Source organism: Mya arenaria, chromosome 3 (assembly GCF_026914265.1).
Source record: "Mya arenaria isolate MELC-2E11 chromosome 3, ASM2691426v1".
NCBI lineage: Eukaryota > Metazoa > Mollusca > Bivalvia > Myida > Myidae > Mya > Mya arenaria.
In genome coordinates this window covers 24,953,219-24,976,568 of record NC_069124.1, presented here as the reverse complement: position 1 = coordinate 24,976,568, position 23,350 = coordinate 24,953,219, and the positions used below count along the sequence as shown (strand labels likewise).

The window sequence follows — 23,350 nt, the reverse complement described above, 5'->3', positions numbered from 1 at the left end:
TTATAATGAATGTGTAACTGGAAAGTGGCATTTCAGATTAGCTTTCGAAAACATATGATAAACGTATTCTATGTTGATAAATACGTTTCGTCAATACTTTGAGGACTAGGACGGTTTAACAATGCGAGTACATTCGTTAAGCGAAACAATAAATTTGATAGATTTTAGCCTGAGGCAACATGACAATTGTTAACAATCGCATGATCTAAGTTCAGTGGATTTTGGATTAACAATCTTTTTCATATTTTCCTGGAAAGTCCGTCGACAATAAAGATATGTTTTTATCAAACTGCCCCAGACTACCCAATCAACTATGTCTTGTGTGTCCATTAGGCATTACAAATAATACCTTAAGTGCGTTAATTCTGCCCTGTATCTGAAATGCGTAATGGTCTATAGGGCAGCGTCTTTTTCCTTTACGTCAGATTACTACTGTAAACAAATATGGTGGACAGCGGTTGAATTTTACTAATAAAAATAAACATTTGTACAATATTTGCCTTAATAAGACGTTTAGAGTAAACAAAATGAAGTTTTAATGTTTATTTCTTGTTAGAATTTCAGTATGTCTTTAGAAGAAGTTGCCTTTTTGAAAGATCAAGGTAAACTATTATATTTTTGATTGATGTACATGTTCAGACAAATCTGAAATAATTAGATTTACAGCATAAATTTTAACAGTCCTTCTATTACGGATTTTCAGTCTATTTCATGTTTGATAGCTACTTATATCCGGTAAGAAGTGATGACCCTGTCAATTGAAAGTCCAATCAATCTGACTATTAATATAGTCCAAATAATTGTATGTTGACAGATTTTTTTTACAATGTTTGATATGGCAAATCCTTTACGTACAAATTGTTTTGTACCAAAAGTGGGTAGTTATTCCGATTGGTATTCCGGGTTAAAGCATATTGCGTCTATAAAATATCATAAAAACAAGAAATATTACCAGATAATGTTATTTTATGTTAGTTCCGTACACAAAAAATAAATATCCAACGGATATTTATGAGTTTGACAGGTTTTTCTTCATTTCATTCTGTCAAAACATAATGATATATACATGAAGGGCACCTGCAAGGCTTCATTTAACAATTTTAAAACAATCGGAACATTTCGGCCATTGCCAAGTTGTTACACTTGTATTTACAAGGTCTATCTCGAAGCTTGTCAGAGGTGGCTGAGTTATTACAATTGGGTCGAGTTGTTCCGCTTGGCATAATTGTTGTCTGTGTCAGTCAATTTTCGTTTTATTGGAAAGGTAAATAATGTGTTTTAATGCATTAAATGCGTGTTTTGAGCAAAATAACTTTTCACTTACATGGTAAAATATGAATATAAACCTTTATTATCCATTTCAACCATAAAATACTTCACTTAATACAATTTCAATATTTTTCAAACACTCCCGGTTTTTGCACAAACCCGTTTAACGTTAGGGATTGGAAGAATCCTGTATAACATATCTATTATTTTAGACAAACTATTAATAGTATTATTATTTTAAACAGTAGCATATTTAAAGTTAAATGCTTCGTAAATCAATAAATATGGCCAAGCATCCATGCTTATCATAATGGTTATTTAAATGCAGTATGGTTTAAAATTTAAATACAGTATGGTTTAAATGTGCACCTGTCAAACTCTCTGTTTTGCAAGCATGTAAACTAATAACCAATCATCTCGTAATTAAGTGAAGTATGACTGAGACAATGTAGCAGATATGTAGACACTGATCTAAACAATTAAAGTAGATTATTTTTTCATGAATTATATTATCCTACAAATATTGTAAAAAATAATTTACTCACAATTATTTCTACTAGGCCTAAAGAAAAATTGTTTGGTTAGGGTTACATCCTTTTCAAAAATAGGTAGGGTAGGTAGGCTTTTTTTTTTTCTTTATATAAGAATGTCATTTTCATCATTGGAGAATAGTATTAAAGTTATCTCCTGTATAACCATTTAAGGTTTTAAACTCCATATTTAAAAACAAAAAAAAAAGAATTTTTTCATTTTTTTTTCAAACTGACTATAAAAACGGTAGGGTCGGCGCCTATTCCGTAGGTAGGGTCGGGTAACCCGAACCAAATGTATTTTTTTTTAGGCCCTACCATGACTTGAACATCTTTGATGTCTAAATCATTGTCATCTTTATGTTGTTTATTTTATAAGACAGTGTTCATTGTCTTTTTTCAGTTCAGAGATTAAACCATGAACTGTCGAAGTACAGAGAACAAAATGTTGAACTGCAGGAAGATTCAGAGGTACTGCTTTTAGTCATTCTTAACATTGATAAAAAAGTAGTGTGCATTGTCATACTCTTCTATCCAATAAACAAATTAATATTTTATCTTTGCTTTTTTATACTGTAGAAATGAATCATAACTTTCTTAGTATCTATATTTTTTGGCAAAAATAAATAATAACTTTCTAGGTATTGCATTTGCCAAAATGTCTCTCTACTATATGGAAATTTAGCAGCGTTTTTACACAAAAAGCTTTCTAAACAAGTCAATCAGAATATTTTTGGTGATTCCATTGATAAAATTTTTCTCAATGTTTCAAGTAAAATGTATTGATAATTCCCTAGTTAATGACAATATCATAATCCTGATAATTTTTTTCAGAGTCTACTGCCTGCATCTGGCCCCCCTGCACCATGGCTCACTCATAAAGAGTAAGAATAAGTAGAACTATGTAACAGGGGTCCCAAAGTGACTCCACAAGTGGAAATCAAGTGTTATTTGTTTGATTTTAAATAATATTCTGCTTCAATTATTAAAAATGATTTTTGGATTCCTATTTAACTTTCTGCCATTCTTTTTAGAAAGGTCAAGATTAGTTTCTAATTATTTAGTACATCATAACTTAAATGAACCTTGTATATCTTTGCAGTCTTGTGTCCCCATTAATAGCAGAGTATGACGCACAGATTAGGGAGCTTGAGGTAACTACAGAATTGTCACAGTAATATACAATATATGTATACATGTTCATCTTGCTAATATTATGCAGGTATTCAATTATTTATTGTAGTGCGTTATAGTTACAGGGTATGTGTTCAGCGTGAAATGCCTTTCATATCCCTCTATACTAGCAAGTAACTATCTTGATAAAACCAAGTTATAATTAAGTAGAAATTTTGCATTTGTTTTTATTACTAAATGGAATTTTGATGGTAGTAATCTGCTTAAGATGAGTTTTTGTTGTTGTCAGAACACTTCTAAATGATTACATGTGAATATGTTAGGCGAACCCATTTATGGAGGCATGATCCTGAATACATTTATATAATACCTTTTACCTGACAAATTACATTTAGTCAAAGTACAATTCAAGTTTGAACACAGCTTTTTATAATGCGAGTGTCAGGCAGGTCATAGTTTTACAGTGTCGCTGATATCAGATTGAAAACTGGATCCATCTTTTATAATTTTAAGGCCTGGCTGAAGATTCTACAATGTTTATGTAGCTTATATCGGATCCATCTTGCATAATGTCAATGTCAATGTCTGGCAGATTCTACAATGTAGTTCATATTGGATTGAATTCAGAATGATCTTTTATGTGAATGTCTGGTGGAGTTACAATGTAGCTTACTTATTGTATCAGATTAAAATCTGAATCCATCTATTATAATGTCAATGTCTGGTAGATTTTACAATGTACCTTATATTGGATGGAAAACTGGATCTTTACTTTCTTACAGGACGAGTTGAAAGCACTCAGGCCAGAGCTGGCAAAACTGGCGCAGGAAAATGGAAGGTAAGTTGATACAAAGTTTATATCCTTGTTTCTTTCTTGAACAGAGGGCTGTATCATTAGAGGTCCTAAGAGAGATTTTATACCTTACAACAATTCAATACTACTGTTGCAAATGGTACGAAATCTCCTTCCACTCTTAATGAAGCAACCCTCAGATTCTTTACTCAACCCTTTATTATGTCTCAAGCTTTTTATTGCAAATACAGGTCAGAGACCACTAAATAAACTTCCTATATAATCTAGAGTCATTTGACCAATTTGCATGCAATATAACACAGATTTTTAGTGCTTCACAACCCCCAACACCATATTTGGGGAGAAAGTTCCACTTGTGTACTAAACATTAAACGTATCTTCTATTAAGAAACATAAAATTGGTTGAATATATCCACTGTATATCCGGTAAAATGACAATATCTGGTGTATAAGAACAAACAATGTGGTGAAAATGTAAACAATAAATAGTAGATCAAGCATGTTCAGTCTGCTTTTTAAAGCACAAACCATTCAGCTTCAAAACCTATCAACATGGAAGTTAGCCAATGGTTTTGAGATGGTATAACCATGCTTTGTTTCACTGTCCTGTGTCAATTAGAAAAAATATAGCATGTAACAATGAGTAGGCACTTCTGAATTGGTATACTTTGCCCTACAGTTGGCATAAGTTTCTTGGAATCTAGTGTAACTGGCACCATAGAGTGTCCAAGCATAGAACAATGGGTCGTGAGTTTGATCTCCACACACATCACATTACAATTTGTGCATCTGGTAATAAGTCTGTACTTTGTAGAAAGTAAACAGTTTTCATCTTTGGAAAGGATGAAAGTATTGTTAAAGACCAAGAAAGCATTTTAGAAAATAGCCATTAGTGGGTTTACAATTTTAAATTTAATCAAATCTGCTTTGCTAGGATTAACATATGACAGTATGTATTAAATTAAAATACATATAAATATGTGAAACTTGCAGGTTGTCCGACAGGCTCAAGGATGCCATTGACTCTCACTTACCGCCAGATGGTCAGTCTGTCACTGGACAACCACATGGAGATGACCAGTTACTGACCAATCTGCAGCTGCAAGTGGAAACTGCTCTGCAGGTAAGAAATGCTTAACATCTAGTTTGGCGCTAAAATAAAAAGGTAATGAAATCATTGCCATGAAGCAGAAAAGTGAGAGAAAAAAATTATTCAAAGAATGATGCTATTCCCTATTTTATTTACTGTAATGATTTCTGAAAAAGTGTCACTATTTGATATACTTTTGCTGTTTGAAGTTCTAATATATAAATGCAGTTTTACACTATTATCCAGGATTGATATGTTATATTTATTTATAATAGAAATAATTTGTATAAGGAATATTCATCTTTTAAAAAAAATCATATCAAAAAGGTCATGTGAGCTGATTAATATATATTTTCCTAGGAGAAGGAAGCTGCAGTGGAGAGATGGCATGAGGCAGAACAGGAGATCGACCGGCTGCAACAGCAAGCACAGGTGGGTCAGGTACTGCTAATAGACCAACTATATGTAGTACAGCAAGCACACGTGGGTGGGTTACTGCTGATATAGACCAGCTACAACAACAAGCACAGGTTGGTGGGTTACTGCTAATAAAAACATGCTACAACAACAAGCACAGGGGGTGGGGTTCTGCTGATATAGACAAGCTAATACAGCTACCGCAGGTGTGTGGGGTACTGCTGATATAGATAAGCTACAACAGCAAGCACAGGTGTGTTGGGTACAGCTGATATAATCCAGCTACAACAGCAAGCACAGTTGTGTTGGGTACAGCTGATATAATCCAGCTACAACAGCAAGCACAGGTGTGTTGGGTACTGCTGATATAATCCAGCTACAACAGCAAGCACAGGTGTGTTGGGTACAGCTGATATAATCCAGCTACAACAGCAAGCACAGGTGTGTTGGGTACAGCTGATATAATCCAGCTACAACAGCAAGCACAGGTGGGTGGGGTACAGCTGTTATAGACATGCTACAACAGCAAGCACAGGTGTGTTAGGTACTGCTGATATAGACATGCTACAACAGCAAGCACAGGTGTGTTAGGTACTGCTGATATAGACATGCTACAACAGCAAGCACAGGTGTGTTAGGTACTGCTGATATAATCCAGCTACAACAGCAAGCACAGGTGGGTGGGGTACAGCTGTTATAAACAAGCTACAACAGCAAGCACAGGTGTGTTAGGTACTGCTGATATAGACATGCTACAACAGCAAGCACAGGTGTGTTGGGTACAGCTGATATAATCCAGCTACAACAGCAAGCACAGGTGGGTGGGGTACAGCTGATATAGACATGCTACAACAGCAAGCACAGGTGGGTGGGGTACAGCTGATATAGACATGCTACAACAGCAAGCACAGGTGTGTTAGGTACTGCTGATATAGACATGCTACAACAGCAAGCACAGGTGTGTTGGGTACAGCTGATATAGACATGCTACAACAGCAAGCACAGGTGGGTGGGGTACAGCTGATATAGACATGCTACAACAGCAAGCACAGGTGTGTTGGGTACAGCTGATATAATCCAGCAACAATATCAAGCACAGGTGGGTGAGGTACTGCTGGTATAGACCAGATGCAACAGCAAGCACAGGTGGGTGAGGTACTGCTGGTATAGACCAGATGCAACAGCAAGCACAGGTGGGTTAGGAACTGCTGACCTAGACTTGTACATTTATTTGGGACGTATATGTTCTATGATGGTGTTAAGAAATCAGAAGTAGTAGCTAAAATTAAAAAAAAATATGCAGAAATATTTGTCATTTTGTAATAATGTATAATACTTTACAAATTTTCAATGGTTAATCTGCACTCTGGTAGTGTTAACATAGACTTACATCAAAAGGGATTTGTTGTTTTGAGACAGTGTTATTTTGGTGTTTCAGGAAGAGAAAAATAGTCACCAATGGGGAGTGATAGAGCACCAGGCCCACCAGGTATATGCACATATTACTGTAGATAGTTTAAATTTGCTCTTTTTTAATTTTCACAATTTAATGCAAGTGATCATATGGCGATTTCAAACTGCTGAACTAAACTAAGCTGTGAAAAAAAAAAATGTTCCCTATGAATGCTTTATTATTATATGCTTGATATTTCATCTCAAATTTCAAAAAAATAAATAACACAAATGTCTGATTGATTGAGTTTCACTTACATGTACTGAACTGTAATAAGTGTTCGATTATGTAACAATACAATTGATTGTCGCCAATCTCAGGCCCAACCAATCGATTATTATCGATCATCGGAACATCACTTACTGTAATTATCTGTTATGCATGCCTGAAGATATTCCAACCGGCTCTTGTAATGGCCAATAATGTGTTCACTCATAACTGTTAATCTATTACAGATGCAGTCAGAATACTTTGAGACTGTGAACCTTCTGAACAAAGAACTTGAGCAGACTCAGCATGAACTCAGGTATGGTATATAGTGTTTAAATGAGGGGATAAAAATATGAACAAGTAATGTCGAAAAGCAAGCGTTTGCCTCCTAAGTCAGTGATAACCAATAAGTGATTTTCAAAATTCATTTATCACTAACAATAAGAAATTGTCTGTTCTATTTGTATTAGAATCGACAGATTTGCGTTTTAAATTGATTTGTTTTTTATAAATTTACGAAACTTAAACATACTGGTAGTAATAATAAGCTTTCAGTGGAAGACTTTCAAGTTATTCCCAAACATTAAGTTAGGATTGAAGCCCTGTTGTGCCATATTAACTCGATTTCCATTTTATAATACATTTAGATAACTATTCTCCTTCCATTTTAATATAAATCAGTTTAGAAAATCAAAAGTTAATTTAAATGGCCTCTCGAATGGCTTCATTCAGATAACATTTATGTGATATTGAATGCAATGACCAAATTGATACTCCTGTGATGTGTGTTAGCAGGTCATTGAAAATAATTGGTGATATTTAAAAAATGGACATCATTTATTTCCAAGACAGAAGTGGTAACAATTTCATTACATGTACATTACCAGAACAGTAGCTGCAAATTAATGTAAATGTTTACAACCAGGGAGGTGAGACAGGAGCTAGAGATGGCTACTCATCAGGTGAAGGACTTACGAAGAACTAACAAAGAACTTGAGGCACAGTTGGCATGGAAGGTGAGAACGAGAAATTCATAAGGCCATGCAAAATTTATTTGATATTTAAGGTCATCAGGTAGGATGGTTTTTAATTTTCAAAATGAATCAGAAAACATCTAACAAATATTTAGCAAATTCCTATTCAAGCAGATGCATGATTTTATAGAGCTAAATAATTAATAAACAATGAGCTGAGACAAGAAAAAGGTCCAGTTTTCTAGTATATAATTTATGAACTCTGCTTTTAAAGCCATCTACTTTAAAGAGACTAAGATTTGGATTTTTTATGCCAGTCTGTTTTCTCCATCTGATGTTAAAAATAAAATAATTTGATATGACGTTAGGGATTTTTTCTTAAAGCCATGCTACATGTACATAATGTTATTAGCACTTGGGCATGAACCTGTTATTGAGGCACACTGAGGCTTCATCATATTCCCACCCCTTCTTTCGAATTGTACTAGTTTCAAACATTCTGTCTTGCCCAAAAGTTAGAATTTGTCACTGATTAGTCATCAGTCCTAACATATTTTTAAATTTAAAGACATGGATGATGTAAAGATAAATTCATTTAATCATCTTCCAGGAGGGACTTAAATGGGGGTCTTGTGTGACAGTGCTATACACTGAGGCACGTTAAAGACCAGGGTAGCTCTAACCAGCGTTACATTCTGTCTGTGCACTATGCACAAAAAAACCTAATATGACTAACAATCTTATTGGAGCACTGGGTTAATAGGCTTGCCCGAGTGCAAGTATAAATAAACTTACACCCACCACCACCCAAGATGAATGTGATAAATTGACCAAACAACATAAAAAATTAGTATGTATGTAAATGAAAATTTGAAGATTAGTAATTCTGATGTTTTGTTTCTGTGTTAAGGACCAAGAGGTTGCCGAGGTAATTTTCAAGGAGGGAATCACGGACAGCAAGACAATAGAACTGAAGAGGATTATGGAAGATCGCAAGAGAAAGTAGGAAATAAGTTGACATTCACTATTAACAGGGCACTGGTTTGGATCAGGGCTTTTTATAACCAACAATTTACCAGTCTGGACCAATTTTATCCATGCTGGACCCATTTCAGCAACAGAAAATGGCTAAAAATCAGTCCGATTTTTGACAGTTTTTTTTAGCTCTACCGGCCAAAGGCCAGAAGAGCTTATGCGATGGTAATGTGTACGTAGTATGTGCATCCGTGCGTCCATGCGTCTGTAAACAATTCATGTTAACCCGATACACCCTTCAGTTTTGATTGTATCTTAATGAAACCTGTACAGTATCTACATATCCATTAGAGCTAGGTTCCTTTCGAAAACCAGCCAGATCGGCCCATGCATGCCTAGATTATGGCCCTTGATAGTATAAAAATCCTGTAAACAATTGCTTGTTAACACGATACAGCCTTCAGTTTTGATTTTATCTTGATGAAACTTGTACAGTATCTACATATCCATAAGAGCTCGGTTCCTTTCGAAAACCAGCCAGATCCGCCTATGCATGCCTAGATTATGGGCCTTGATAGTAAAAAAAATCAGTATGTCAGTAAACAATTCCTTGTTAACACGATACAGTCTTCAGTTTTGATTGTATCTTGATGAAACTTGTACAGTATTTGGATATCCATTAGAGCTAGGTTCCTTTTGAAAACCAGCTAGATCTGCCCATGCATGACTAGATTATGGGCGTTGAAATGATTAGATTATGGGCCTTGATAGTATAAAAAATGATATAGTGTAATAAATTCTTGCGAACATGATACAGTCTTCAGTTTTGAGTATTCAGATACCCATAAGGGGTTGGTTCTTTTCGAAAACAGTGATGTTGACCACACAAACCCAGCCAGTAGAGCAAAGGCCCTTTTGGGCCTCTTGTTTATGTATAATTTTGGTCCAATTTTGGATGTATTATATATAAGTTGCTTAGTCTTTTAAACACAAAATATGTTTAAACCAGGAAATATGAATTTGAAAAATAATTTTTTACTAAAAATGTTGACAAAATGTAGATACATTATTGTTTTATATGTTTTAAGGTGGTTTATAGAGATCTATCAGTGAAATCGAAAATATATTTCACTGTTACGACCAGTGAAAATATTTTTCACTGTTTTCAAATTTAAGTTTGTTTTGCTATCCGAATAAAACATCAGGTCAAATAGGGCTAGGACAATGAAATTTCAAAATGACGTGACATGGGCATACAATTTGGCACTTTTTCTAATAAATGCAATTAAATGGCTTTCGATGGTCCAAATTAACACAAGTCCGCAAGCCCTGCACTAGTAAAATGTCTTCCTGACTTGCTCAAATTCTGAATTTTATATAGCCGGGCTTGTTAAAAACTTGATGTCAAGCAAAAGTGTAAGGGCTTGTTCATCCAAAAGACTAATTTCAATGACTGGTCTTTTGTTGCGTGTATACTCTCAGGCATATAATAAAAATGGTTTGTTTCAGTATAAAATCAATTATTCTCTATATCAATTAATTATACAATTTCATGTTGTTTTTTCTAAGAAAATATCGTAACGTCATACATTTATTTATAATTCTACAGTATGTTAACTGTATATGTTGAAGGGTATCTTCGCTGGAAAGTGAGGTTGAAGAAATCAAGAGGGAAAAGCAGGCCCTGGAAGTTAGACTCTCTGAAATGCAGAAACGAAGGTACATAATGTATACATTTGGTTCAGAGGCCGAATTCATAAAGCGCCTTTGGAAACATTCCCAAATATTTGACAACATTTATTTTTTGCTACCTGAAATCAATTCTTTTCATATGAATTCATAATTTAGATGTTTTTCTTGTGTGTTTTTTCATCTTTTTTTTGTCCAAACTTTTTTAGTTTTTTTCTTGTTTTTTAAATTCAGCTCTGGAAACAGCCAGTTTTCTTCTAAATTGATAATTCAATCAGTTGCTTTTTGAATATGTTTTGGTCAACTTAAAGTGCTTATAAATACAAAATATTTCTATCACTAAATGTTTCACACCAATTGGTGAAAAAAAAAAATGGAGTTAAAGTGTCAAATCCAGTTTCTTTTTGGCATGAAAAGAAAATCCAATGATTCCAGTACATATATTATTAATTTATTAGTATAATGTATATGGACAGGGCTGTTTGTTGGGACTTTAGAGTAAATTAAGAGCTGTATCTCAAGAAGTTGGTAGAAACCACCCATTATTTTTATTTTTACAGGGTAACTATTGTATTAAATTATCGAGCACTAATGTTTGTAAGCGAGAGCTAGGAGGCGACCCAATTTTCTCAAATTATCCCGCCTTAGGGCTATTTCAGTAAAACATTAAACCCACAGGGGAAGGCAATTATTTGTTTTATGGTATATTGTTAGGTGTCTTTTTCACTAATTCTGACCCCAAAAGGGTATATTTGCTTCTGTAGCAGTTGGTATAATTAAAAAATCCCTTCCCCCTAATCAGAATCAAGCTAAAATAACTATTTTTGTCTGAGTGTGCATTGAGTTACTTTCTGCTTTTAAAGAGGTATCAGAGTTTTAAAGGCAACTATTTTAGCCATGATCATTGTGCCTGTAGCTCAATCTATATTTGCAAGCTCAATTTTAACATATGCATCTATTGAATTAATTGGTACAGGTCTGCAGCATGGACATTTCAAAGCTTGACCTAGAAGCTGTAGCTTCAATAACAGGCTGTGTAGATGATGGAAACAGCCTACAAATTACATTATGTCATATTTATTTGGTTTTCATTGTAGCACGGATGTTGGAAAACATGAGTTGGAAGCTGTGGCTCAGATGAGAGAGGCTGTACAGATGGTGGAAACTGCCGCTCTGGAGAAAGAACAGGTGAATTCACACAAATAATAGGATTTTAGGACATATAATTTCAATGTTTTGAGCATTTAAAATAAAAATCCTTCTCATTAAAAGGTAATTACCAAGAACGCACTCCACCAAATGAATTGAATACACCAAAGTGTGCTATGTTCAGATTAACAGGGCCCTAAACCACATTTAAATCATAATTTTTTGTCTTGATGGAAGGGGAGCACATCTCAAGCTGTGCGCCCCAAGTGTTACACCCCCTCTTATGCCAAATAATGGATCCACCCCTTGACATTAAGTTGATACTGCTAATCAGCAAATTTAATTTCTTGGGTTTTAACGTTTTACAGGCCGAAGTGACTCTTCAACAGAAGGAGGAAGAGTTGGAACAGTTACGAGAAGTTATCAACAAACTCATCAATGAGGCTGGGGCTCGTACAAGGCAGGAGGTATGTGTTGGATGTGTTGTTATGTAGTATTTGTGTATGGAAAAGGGGAGGTAACTGTTGCATTGATTCATTCAATTTGTTAATGTGGCTGGGCTCGTACAAGGCAAGAGGTATGTGTTAGATGTGTTGTTGTGTAGTATGTGTGTATGGAGAAGGGGAGGTAACAGTTGCATTGATTCATTCAATTTGTTAATGTGGCTGATGATTTCTATGTCTTCGTTCTTTTTCTACAGGTGGATGCGGTGAGGACTCAGAGCAATGAGAGCATTAAGAGACTGACGGAGGAGGTCCATGCACTGGAGATGGTCAGTTTACTCTGTTCAGACTCACTAGATTGTTTAAAGACATATCAAAAGTAACAATTTCACATGGGTAGCTCTACAAATATGAAGTTTATGCGCAGGAGTTATAATATTGTTTGTCATGTTGTATGAAATTGAAAAATCCTTTGATGCCTCAGTTCTTGTTGCTTTAGTCTAAATAAAAAGTGAGTTATTCAAACGACTTCACAAAGGTATAACTGTATAATCATGTCTACAAGTAATTGTGGTGATGCCAGTCTACCATTAAAAGATGCGCATAAGCAAGGCTTCAAGTATCTTTCACGTGTATGCAAGGCGGATCGAAATATCTGACCTGAGGGCATGCACATTAGCTGGTAATAGGGTCTGATTGTTCCTTCACTCCTGTATGCATGTGAATGACACTTTTTCTTGCATACCTGATACATCAAATGAGTAAAGCTCAACCTTGTTAATGCTTTTTATACCAAATAGTTTTGGGTAGTTATTTACTGACAGTTGATGTCAACATCATGACCCGTAGTAAATTTAAAATCGTCATATAGTTCCAGGGATGTCTCTTTGTTTAAAAGAGTCTTTTTGTAATGTATATTATAAATACATGTTTATATCTTATGTTGATTATGCTTTTTTAGCTCAACTATTCCAAGAATAAGGAGAGCTATACTACTCACCCAAGCGTCGGCGTCACCCCTTGGTTAAGGTTTTGCGTGCAAGCACACATAGGTTAATATCTCAGCAACTACTTGAGGTATTGCACTAAGACTTTATACAATGGTACTCAACCATCCAACCTACTTAATTAACCATGTTTGATAACTCTACTTTGCATTTAATGCCAATAATAGGCATTTATTATTTGACTTAAAATTTCTGATAAAGGTTTTGCGTGCAAGCACACATAGGTTAATATCTCAGCAACTACTTGAGGTATTGCATTGAGACTTGATACAATGGTACTCAACCATCCAACCTACTTAATTTACCAAGTTAGATAACTCTAGTTTGCATTTAATGCAAAAAAAAGGCCTTTATTATTTGACTTAGAAATTCTGGTTAAGGTTTTATGTGCAAGCACACATAGGTTAATATCTCAGCAACTGCTTGAGGTATTGCATTGAGATTTGAAACAATAGTACTCAACCATCCAACCTACTTAATTAACCAAGTTAGATAACTCTAGTTTGTATTTAATGCAAATAATTGCCCTTTATTATTCGACTCAGAAATTCTGGTTAAGGTTTTGCATGTAAGCACACATAGGTTAATATCTCAGCAACTACTGGATGAATTGCATTGAGACTTTATAAAATGGTACTCAACCATCCAATCTACTTGAATAACCAAGTAAGATAACTCTAGTTTGCATTAAATTCAAATAATGGCCCCTTTTTTATTCAACATAAAAATTCTGGTTAAGGTTTTGCATGTAACCACTTTTAAGTCAATGCTTCAGCAAATACATCATGTATTGCATTGAAACTTTACACACAGGCACCAACCATTTAACCTTCTTATTTAATCAAGTAAGATAACTCTATCTTTCATATTATTTAATTTTTGCCCCTTTATTATGCAACTTAGAAATTCAGATTAAGGTCTTGCATGTTAGCACACATAGGATAATATCTCAGCAACTACTTGATGTATTGCATTGAGACTTTATACAATTATTCAACCACCCCACCTAATTGAATAATCAAGTTAGATAACTGTGTTTTGCAAATAATGGGCCTTTATTATTACACTTAAAAATTCTGGTTAAAATTTTGCATGTAACAACATTTATGTTAATATCTCCGCACATCATGTATTGCATTGAAATCAAATCTAACAGTGATCCATGCATGTTTCGCCAAAACTTTTCAATCCTTACACTGAAAAGCGGCGGAATAGTCGAGCGCGCTGTCTCTGTGACAGCTCTTGTTTAAAGTAAAACACTTTCACAATCATGTATTATTACCATTAAAATGTTATTCTGAGATGGCACGTGAGTTGTCTTACCCAAGGTTGGGAAGACAGTGATTTCTAGGCCCAGTAAAGGGCATTTCTGTTATGCAAGAATAAAAAAAGCTATGTATCTTGCCTTGCAATGAAGGCCATTTAATATGAAAAACAGTTTTTATCCTGCTTCTTTTTATTGACTGGGCGATAATCTGTTTTTGCCAACAGATCAAACTCCGAACTATTTTCTTTGGCTTTGGAGAATTAGCATAAGAAATTATTTTTCCCACATAAGTTCATACAAATTTTGAAGTGACTTCATCTCTATGAAATGAACATTTCTTCTTTTTTTTCAAAGTTTGTGGAAAGTTAGTGAATTTTTTATAGGTTTTTAAAAGGAAAAAATGCTTGTGGGAGTGCTATAGAGAGTAATAAAACCCTTTACATTTTCAGGACAACTCGGAGAAGGTTGATGCCTTGGAGAAAGCAAAGAGGGACAAGAGGACGGCTGAAAGTGAATTGGAGAGGGTAAGTGGCATATACTGACCATTAGTAGATGTAGTTTAGGTCTGTTTGTCTCTATAAACATTGAGTTTTACAACCACATTTGAGAACACTGGATTCGGATTCTTTAGTTTTATTCAAAACACTACTGAAATCCTGTCAAATACATTAAAATTTTATGTACAATCATACAAAAATTTGATCATGTTAAGCAGTTCCAGCAATACAGTATTCCAATAAATATTTACATGTGGCATTAAATGATGCAAGTGGCATGTACGTGGAAAATGCAAATATATCCTTCAAAGTTCTAATACATATTTGTAAATATTAAAAATATATATGTTATCATGCTTACAAGGCACGCCATTGTTGCTTAATATTATATAAAAAAAACATTTGTAGAAAATGATTAAAATCTATGTATGAAAGAGCTTGACCACATAGTGAACAGGCACATGTACACATTTAAAACAATACCCATAATACAATTAAATCCTGTGACTTTGACAGTTATCATGTGACATTAACAGTTTTCATGTATAAAATATAAATATTACTGGTAGTTAAGAAGAAGGTGATCAATAATACACATGGTTTCATATTATTAAAGTCCTAATGAGTAATAGAAGGGTGCTGCACTCTGTCATTGGAACCCCTCTGCCCTTGTGGAGATCAGCATGTTCACCCGTCTGCCATCTTGAATGGAATGCTTCAGATTATCAAATAATTCTTATGTTTATTTCATGGTTATTTTATGGTTATGAATACCAGCAAACCGAGCTCCTTCATTTAAATACATTTTTGACATATTTTGTCAAAATTATAATATTTCCGGACTAACTTTTCGGTTCAAGGTTCATTATATATTCTAGCGTGGTGTTCTAAGTAAATTCAAAGCCGATCACACTTCAACATTTTAATGTAATATAATATCCATCTCAAGAGTAGTATAATATGACATACTTTGAAAATACAGAGAAAAAAATTATAAGCATAATATAAAGAATTAATACATAGTAAATCACATATATTATCCATAGAAATAAGTTAATGACTTCTAAATTGAATATAAGTCTATTCAACTCAATTGAATAGTATAACTGAGAGAATCTAGTGGCCGTGGTCATTGCTAGAATACATAAAAAACTATAAAAACACAAGACTTACACAGCAACAACACATTTTACATACCGATTGTGGATCGGGTAGTCTCTTACAATAACTCTGCTCTCTGCATCACCCACACTGTGCCCGTGTTAGTCTGTCTGGTTGTAAAGAATAAGAAAGTGATAAGTGCACAGAAGAATGTGGTATCTTCATGCCAAGAATACACAATATACATTTATATGCGGCCATGTTGAATTGTAAAACAATGCAATTACTACAATTTAAATACAAACAACAATTCAACTGCAATCATAAGAAACTAGAAATAATACCATGACTAACCTCTTGAATGATCTTGAAAGTATTCCATCATCATATAAAATATATCAGCTGTGCCTACCACAGAAGTCAGGTGAACAATGACTTCCAAAACTCCCTCCAAAACTGAGCAAAGAACTGGTCACACCTGATGACCACAAAAGGTCACATAGGTCAATATACCTTAAATCATCATGAATGGTCAAAGGGAGATAACCACAATATAATCTCAACTTAGACCCAGTTACAATAATATTTTAGTTCTTCACACAGCCTGGCCAAAACGCTAAAATTAATGTATAAATGTAATTATTTAGCTTTATTTGCATATCACCTAATTGTTGAAGTTTAATTTTTACCAATGTTCAATACATTAGTACTGGTTTCTGCCCACTAAAACAGGCTAAAGAGTGACTCGGATCAGCTCTCAGCTAGCTTCATAATCAAGCTAAAATAAATTAGTACAAATTAATCCATTTGATGAATTTATAACGGAAAGCAATAAAAAGCAGCATATTTTGTGATTTTTTAGATAATTTTACTATACTACTGGCTTATTATCATTGTTTAAACAAGAAACTGCGTTTGGTTAGGATACGTACTCTTTTCACATTTTGACACACTGCAAATTAAAAGTGAGTGATTGGCCTTTTAATCTTTGTTAAGATAAAAGTGAACCTTATCAAGGCTTATGCTTTGCTTTGTCTGTTTAGTGAATTGATAGGCATAATATTGCAAACATTGAACTTGCTTCTTCATGAAACACAGTCCCATGTCGACTAGTATAAAAAGGAAAAAGAGTGCAATGTTCAGTCTCCATATATAAATAGGAATACATGTCATAAAAATATATGTGATGGAGGTAAGGCCAGGTTAAATTGTTTCTGTGTTTAACGTCATCAGTTTAGTAGGTTTTCAGCCTTCATAAAGATTTTTTTTACCGAAATCTAAATTAAGCAAAGGACTATGACATTTTCCTGGAAGATATGAATGATTTGAGTGAAGTGATATATGTCATGCAAGGAGATGTTCAATTGTCCAGATGTAAACACCTGCAAATGTCCATGATACTTATGATTTTTGGTGTTTTTTTAGAATGAGATGCTTTTATATGGCACATTGTGTGTTTTTTCCTGACAGGTATGCAGGTTTTTAAATTGGAACTTGATGCTAAACATAGAATGAATTTGGTATGGTGGCATAATGGCCTAAGAAATTCATATTTCTTCAAAATGTCAACAAAAAGTGCACAAAAAGGGCATACAGAATAGGGATAGGGAAAAGTGTAAGGAATGGGAATATCTTTTATAAAACTCTGGACCACTTCCCACCTACAGGTATACAGAGAGGGTGTTCAACAAATGACGAAGGAAACAGGGAGCATGGAGGTGATGAACAAGCGGGCGATTAATGCAGAACGGGCGAGGGATGATGCCTTACTTCAGGTGGAAACCCTACAGCACAAACTCAAGAGGGAGGAAAACAAGTGAGTTATGTTTTAGATGGTGTTTTCAAAGAAAAGGCAAGAAAAATATTGTAGCTTTGTGGACTTGACTGTTATATCCAACAGAACTCTTTATTCAGAGCAGAGATAGATTAGTTTTGATTTCATTCCGCAAGCAACCTTTATCATTAAGCTCAAGTTTAAAGTTAGTGATGATTGGGATTAACAAATTTATTTTAGGCGTCATGAATGGGACAGCTTTTAAATTGATTCTAGACTAAATAAAATTTAAAATTTACCTTTCAAATACGAACATTTTGCAGATTGTTCAGAACTTTGTTAAAATAAACTACATTGTTAATGGCATTGTTTTTTGCTTTTAAAGATAAAAAATTGATGGTGTGCTGATATATTTAACTAAAACAAGCATAACTGAATCTGTTGTTTCAATATTTGTTTAATGCAGATCACATATGTGTCCATGAAACTTATAGAGTATCTGTTCACTTTAGCAATGTTCTGAACAGTTTGCCCTTGATCCTATTTTCATGCATGCATTTCATAACCATTGCTTTACCATAAGCATAGAAACCATGAGAATACACCTAACAATAGAATACAACTAACAATATTTCCTGTCTCATGTTCTCCAGTTGCCAACAGTTAAAAGAGCAGCTAGAAGGCCAGCTGAACAGCCAGCGTGAACGAATATCGGCACTCCAGCAGGACTTTGAGGCCAGTAACGAGGATCGCATGCGACTGCAGGATGATCTTGATGAGCTACGGAAGAAAGTGCAGACAGCCAATCAGGAGAAGGAGGCTGCACAGAGGAAATACCATAAAGAGGTAATGGAGGACAGTTGTAAACATTTGTAAATTGTATCACAAGCTACTTTAAAAGTTATATGTAAACTGGTTATGATTTTTGTTTTTGAAAGTACAGGCAACATGACCAATTCTGCGAAAGTCTTGTTTTCAGGTTGTTTATTTAAAAAAAGAAAAAAGGGAGGTATTGTTATAGCCTTATAAATCAATGCCATTGAAAGCAGCTTTGTGCACAAATTTTAACCTTAGCCATAATTAAAAAATAATATTCAAATGAAACTTGAAAATACTTGCATCTACCGTAAGGCCCATATATGCCTTAATAATTTTTGAGTTATGCCCCTGTTAGACTAAAAGAAAGTTTTAAGTGTTCAGTTACCCTCTTGTTTATTACTTCAATGTGTAAATGTAATAAACTTACCAGAGCCAAAAGTGTCCCTAAAAAAACATGTTTATGATTTTTCTCAAACAACTAAATTTTCTTTCAGATTACCATCTTTGAACAAGATAACATAATGAAGCTTCGCGAGTATGAGGTTAAACTACAGTCGACAGAAGATGTGAACAGGCATTCTATAACTGAACTCAGAAAACTTCTCAATAACCAGCAGCGAATGTGTGCTAGGTAAGATATATATGTACAAAAGAATTGTACATGAGTTGGACTGGTTTTAGTGAATTTTCCCAGACAACACCATTTCATTTTTACCTTTGTCATATTTAAGATCATGATATTGTATTGTACCCTTGAATGAAGAACGAATTAGGATTTATGCTGTTCAATTATTAAATTATTCTTAAGATTTATTTTTGTACCGTACAAAGTTCATGTCAATCAACAAAATGTACAGGTCATCAACATAATCAGCCAACATGTTGCTGTACTTGAAAAACAAAATCAAGTATTTTAAACCCTTGGGAACATTATTCTGCTTTGTGCACGAGGTGTTCATATTCCTCATTGAATTACATGCTTTCACTGAATTCAGACAAATCACAGAATTCAGCCAATAAGGTTTTTATTTACAGGTGGAAGGAGGAGTGTACAAGTATCGCCCAGAAGTATGAGGGCAAGCTGTCCGAGATGAAAGGGGAGGTCACTCAACTGAAGAATCGCAACAAGGAGGTCACAAAACTCCTGAAGGACAGCCAGGAGAAAACTCTTCAGGTATGATAGTTGTGCTTCCAGTTCATGCGCCTCTTATATCAGCACATTTAATTCAGACTTAATTAGCTGAGCGGGGAGGTAATTCAATGTCGCAACAAGAATGTAATATGGTTACTCAGCCACAGGTAAGACATATAAGATTATTTTTATACTCACGTTTTTTTCTGTCGGTCCATCCCCATTTAGAGTTTGCCTCATAAGACCTCAATCTATGTAAGTAATAACAAATGATAACTACTTTAAGCTGACTAGCACTACACATATGTTTCAGACATGTGCCTTCAGGTTCAAGGCCAGACTTAAGTCAAAGGTCAGGTACAATTTTCAGGCCAGGAGCATAATTCCTCCCACTGGAAGGATTTCAAAATGATACTTTGCCGTTCATTAAACGTTTTAAGTAATCAGTTTATATTTATAATTTATTATGTGACAGAAACAATCTTTCAATTTCTTTTCCTTTTCATCTCTTTTATTTATGTTTTGAAGTGTATAAACAGGTTAATACCACTGACCTTAGTCTATGTTTGTTATTATAAGGCAGAGAAGATGATACAGGAATATACACGCGGAATTCAGCGCATGGAACAGAGGATGAGGGACTCAGAAAACAGGGCCGCTGATGCTTCAAAACAGGTAAGGGATTGTCTTGGTTAGAGAATTCTTTTTATGGCTACACAAGCCTATCTGTATAGATAGTTGTGGTCATGTTCATCATTGATAAGTTTGTTTAAAGACTGACTCAAAGATGTTCCGAGTGGCATAGTTGTCCCCCTCTCCTTCATCATTTTATTTGTAATTATCTGTATAGATAGTTGTGGTCATGTTCATCATTGATAAGTTTGTTTAAAGACTGACTCAAAGATGTTCCGAGTGGCATAGTTGTCCCCCTCTCCTTCATCATTTTATTTGTAATTCAGTTGTCACGACACCTGATTAGAGGGAAACAGATGGAGAGTGAGCGGAGAAGTTTGTCTGCGGAGCTGAAGCGGAGTCAGATCGATGAGTTACGTCGTAGCCACACAAATGCTCCAATGCGATCACCAAGGTTGGTTATGGTCATTAAGCTGCGTTTGTTTTTTGGCCTTGGTGTCATCATAAGCATCATGCAAAAATGTTCATCTTGGCCATAACCTAAAAAAAATGCCTTAAATTAAGTGTTGCATAATTTGTAAATTACTATAGAAATACAAGATCAATAAGTTACAACTACAATAACAATAGCTTACATTATTGTTGATGTATGCCCCTTTATTGCCTAGATAAAATCAACAAAGCATTGGCATCAATCTGCAGTGCTCCAAATAAATCTGATTGGAAAACTATACACCTTGCCTACCATTGGAAGATACACGCACAATTGTGCTGGCTGTGTATAAGATGTGCATTTACATTGTAGCAATCTTGTATATATTTTCATATAGATATATATTACAATTATAATTGTGTGAGGACTATTATTCATCAAGTAATAAACACACTACTTGGGAATTTCAGCTGTCCAATGTAAAATGTAGACGTCATTGAAATTGGATTGTGAAAAGTATTACAAAATCTGTTTTCCTTTTGAGTTAATTTGCCTATTTATTCGCTTTTCAGTTAAAGTTTACACATTCTATGGTTTTATTGTTTGTTATAATATGATGGCCATTTAACAATATATAGATGCTAAACATAAACCATTATATAGAAGAGATACTTATATTTATACATATCACAGAACTCGTCAGAATCGTTTCCCTTAATGTGCCGTTATAATTTAAAACAGGTAAGGTAGACCATATTGGCACACCCCAATGTAAAAGTACCATTATTCACTTTTAAAATTAATATAGTTGTTTTCTTTATTTTTAAAAAAACGAATTAGACCTTGGGGTAATAAATGTCTTTACAAAGTGGGAAGTATGGTGTTTTGCGGTTTAAATTTGTGCAAATTAAAAGACTACTAAAGGAAATATTCATTCTTACGATTGCAATGTTACAGTGAATTTGAAAAGAAGCCAAGAATCTTATATAAATCCTGGTGAAGAACCCAGGGGAATAGATCATTATAGATAATAACGTAGAAAATGGAAGTGTGTTGACTAAAACCCTACCTTACTTTACCTATTTCAAATAGTCCACAGCCAATATCCGGTTTCATTTAATTAACTTTACACTTGAAGTAAAATTGTGCAATGAAAGCAATGTTCCTATATCCAAGTACACATAGGTTTATCAGTTACTGTTTGGTTACAGTTTGGGGCCACTGAAAAGATTTTTTGGTTCCTTGTTTATTCATGTGAACAAAATTGTAGAACAAGAGTAAAATCACCCTTGTCATGCCATCAACCTTTCAACACTTCCATTTTTATTACACTGATAAGTCTCAATTAATCACCACCAAGCATATAATAAATGTCTTTTTATAAACATTAACACTTAATGAGCCTTTGTCACGTTCCAAGCTTGTTTATTCCAGAGGCCAGCCAGAGGACCTACACATTGGAGACCTTACTGCCAGCCAGGGGTCAATGAATGGATCGGTACGGAGAAAAGGCGAGCTTGATGATTTCCTTGAGAAAACATGATAACACTTCAACAGCTATAGTTAACAGCATTTGTTAGAATTTATTTTAATTTATTTTATTGACATTAAAAGGCCTTATGACCCAACTGTATGCCTTACATTTGGTATTTTGATTTATTTTGTTCAATCGAAAAAGCATGGCAGCTCTTGCTGAATAACTGTTATACATGTATATGTACATTGAACTTGTTATGTTTAATAATTGTGTTCAATACAGATTAAAAGAATTAAGTTCTTGTAATGTATAGTGATATAAAATTGTACCATTATTACAACCTATTGAAATGTTGTCAGAAATATTATGATTATTCTGAAAATTCTTATAATATAAGCCAACCTTTAGAAATATTCAGTCATATACATTATTGGCCAGCTGCTCAGCTGTTTCTTAGTTCTCACCCGATATGGGTTTCCTTTGCCTGGTATATCCCACCTACTAATCTGTAAACTATGTCACGTCTGCAACCTGTATACATTGATCAATATATGGGGAATGTTTCTTTTATTCTTCGGAATTGGAAAATAGATGCCATTTTGGTATTATATAATTCAGTGAGCCAATATGGAAAAATATGGGGTCACTATGTGACCAGTCCTGGACCAATGGCATTGCGTCATTCATGTTAAAGTGTGATTCTATTCTTATACTACAATAGCTTAGAATGGTAAAATTACAATGGCTATAATATTTTTGAATCCTATAAACTTGGTTTAAACTTGAGCAAATGGCCATAAATAAATGTTGGTTCTTAAATAATTCATGTCTTAAAATGTTATATAATATTGAAACAGTATAAAAAAAATATCCTGCCATGTTTTATATATATACTGATTATTGTCTGTGATATTTGTGGGTTGTAGTGCTTTAGATTTATAAGCCCTTCAGGGGACTCACTAATATTTTGTACAATGTATTCTATTTCATAAATATATGAAACCAGTACCATTCTGTTTTTCTTGCCATCAGCGTTGTTCAATTTTATTACCCCCCTCTCTAA

The 23,350-nt window shown here is 34.3% G+C and overlaps 1 protein-coding gene across 2 annotated transcripts; it reads left to right on the top strand.

The window, feature by feature from the left end:
- Nucleotides 1-447: 447 nt before the first annotated feature.
- On the top strand, nucleotides 448-23,295 carry LOC128226734 (sodium channel and clathrin linker 1-like). Of its 2 annotated transcripts, XM_052936740.1 has the most exons (24): nucleotides 448-602; nucleotides 2,203-2,270; nucleotides 2,634-2,683; nucleotides 2,902-2,953; nucleotides 3,716-3,771; nucleotides 4,741-4,870; nucleotides 5,198-5,269; nucleotides 6,693-6,743; nucleotides 7,163-7,233; nucleotides 7,843-7,933; nucleotides 8,802-8,893; nucleotides 10,499-10,585; nucleotides 11,653-11,743; nucleotides 12,073-12,171; nucleotides 12,405-12,476; nucleotides 14,871-14,945; nucleotides 17,687-17,835; nucleotides 18,447-18,639; nucleotides 19,107-19,243; nucleotides 19,648-19,786; nucleotides 20,058-20,096; nucleotides 20,324-20,419; nucleotides 20,704-20,831; nucleotides 22,245-23,295. In XM_052936740.1, the coding sequence occupies exons 1-24, from the start codon at nucleotides 566-568 to the stop codon at nucleotides 22,351-22,353; spliced, it is 2,184 nt and encodes a 727-aa protein (XP_052792700.1). In that variant the 5' UTR covers nucleotides 448-565; the 3' UTR covers nucleotides 22,354-23,295. The 2 variants fall into 2 exon arrangements, with proteins under 2 accessions (XP_052792700.1, XP_052792701.1); XM_052936741.1 differs by lacking the exon at nucleotides 20,058-20,096.
- The last annotated feature ends 55 nt before the right edge of the window (nucleotides 23,296-23,350 follow it).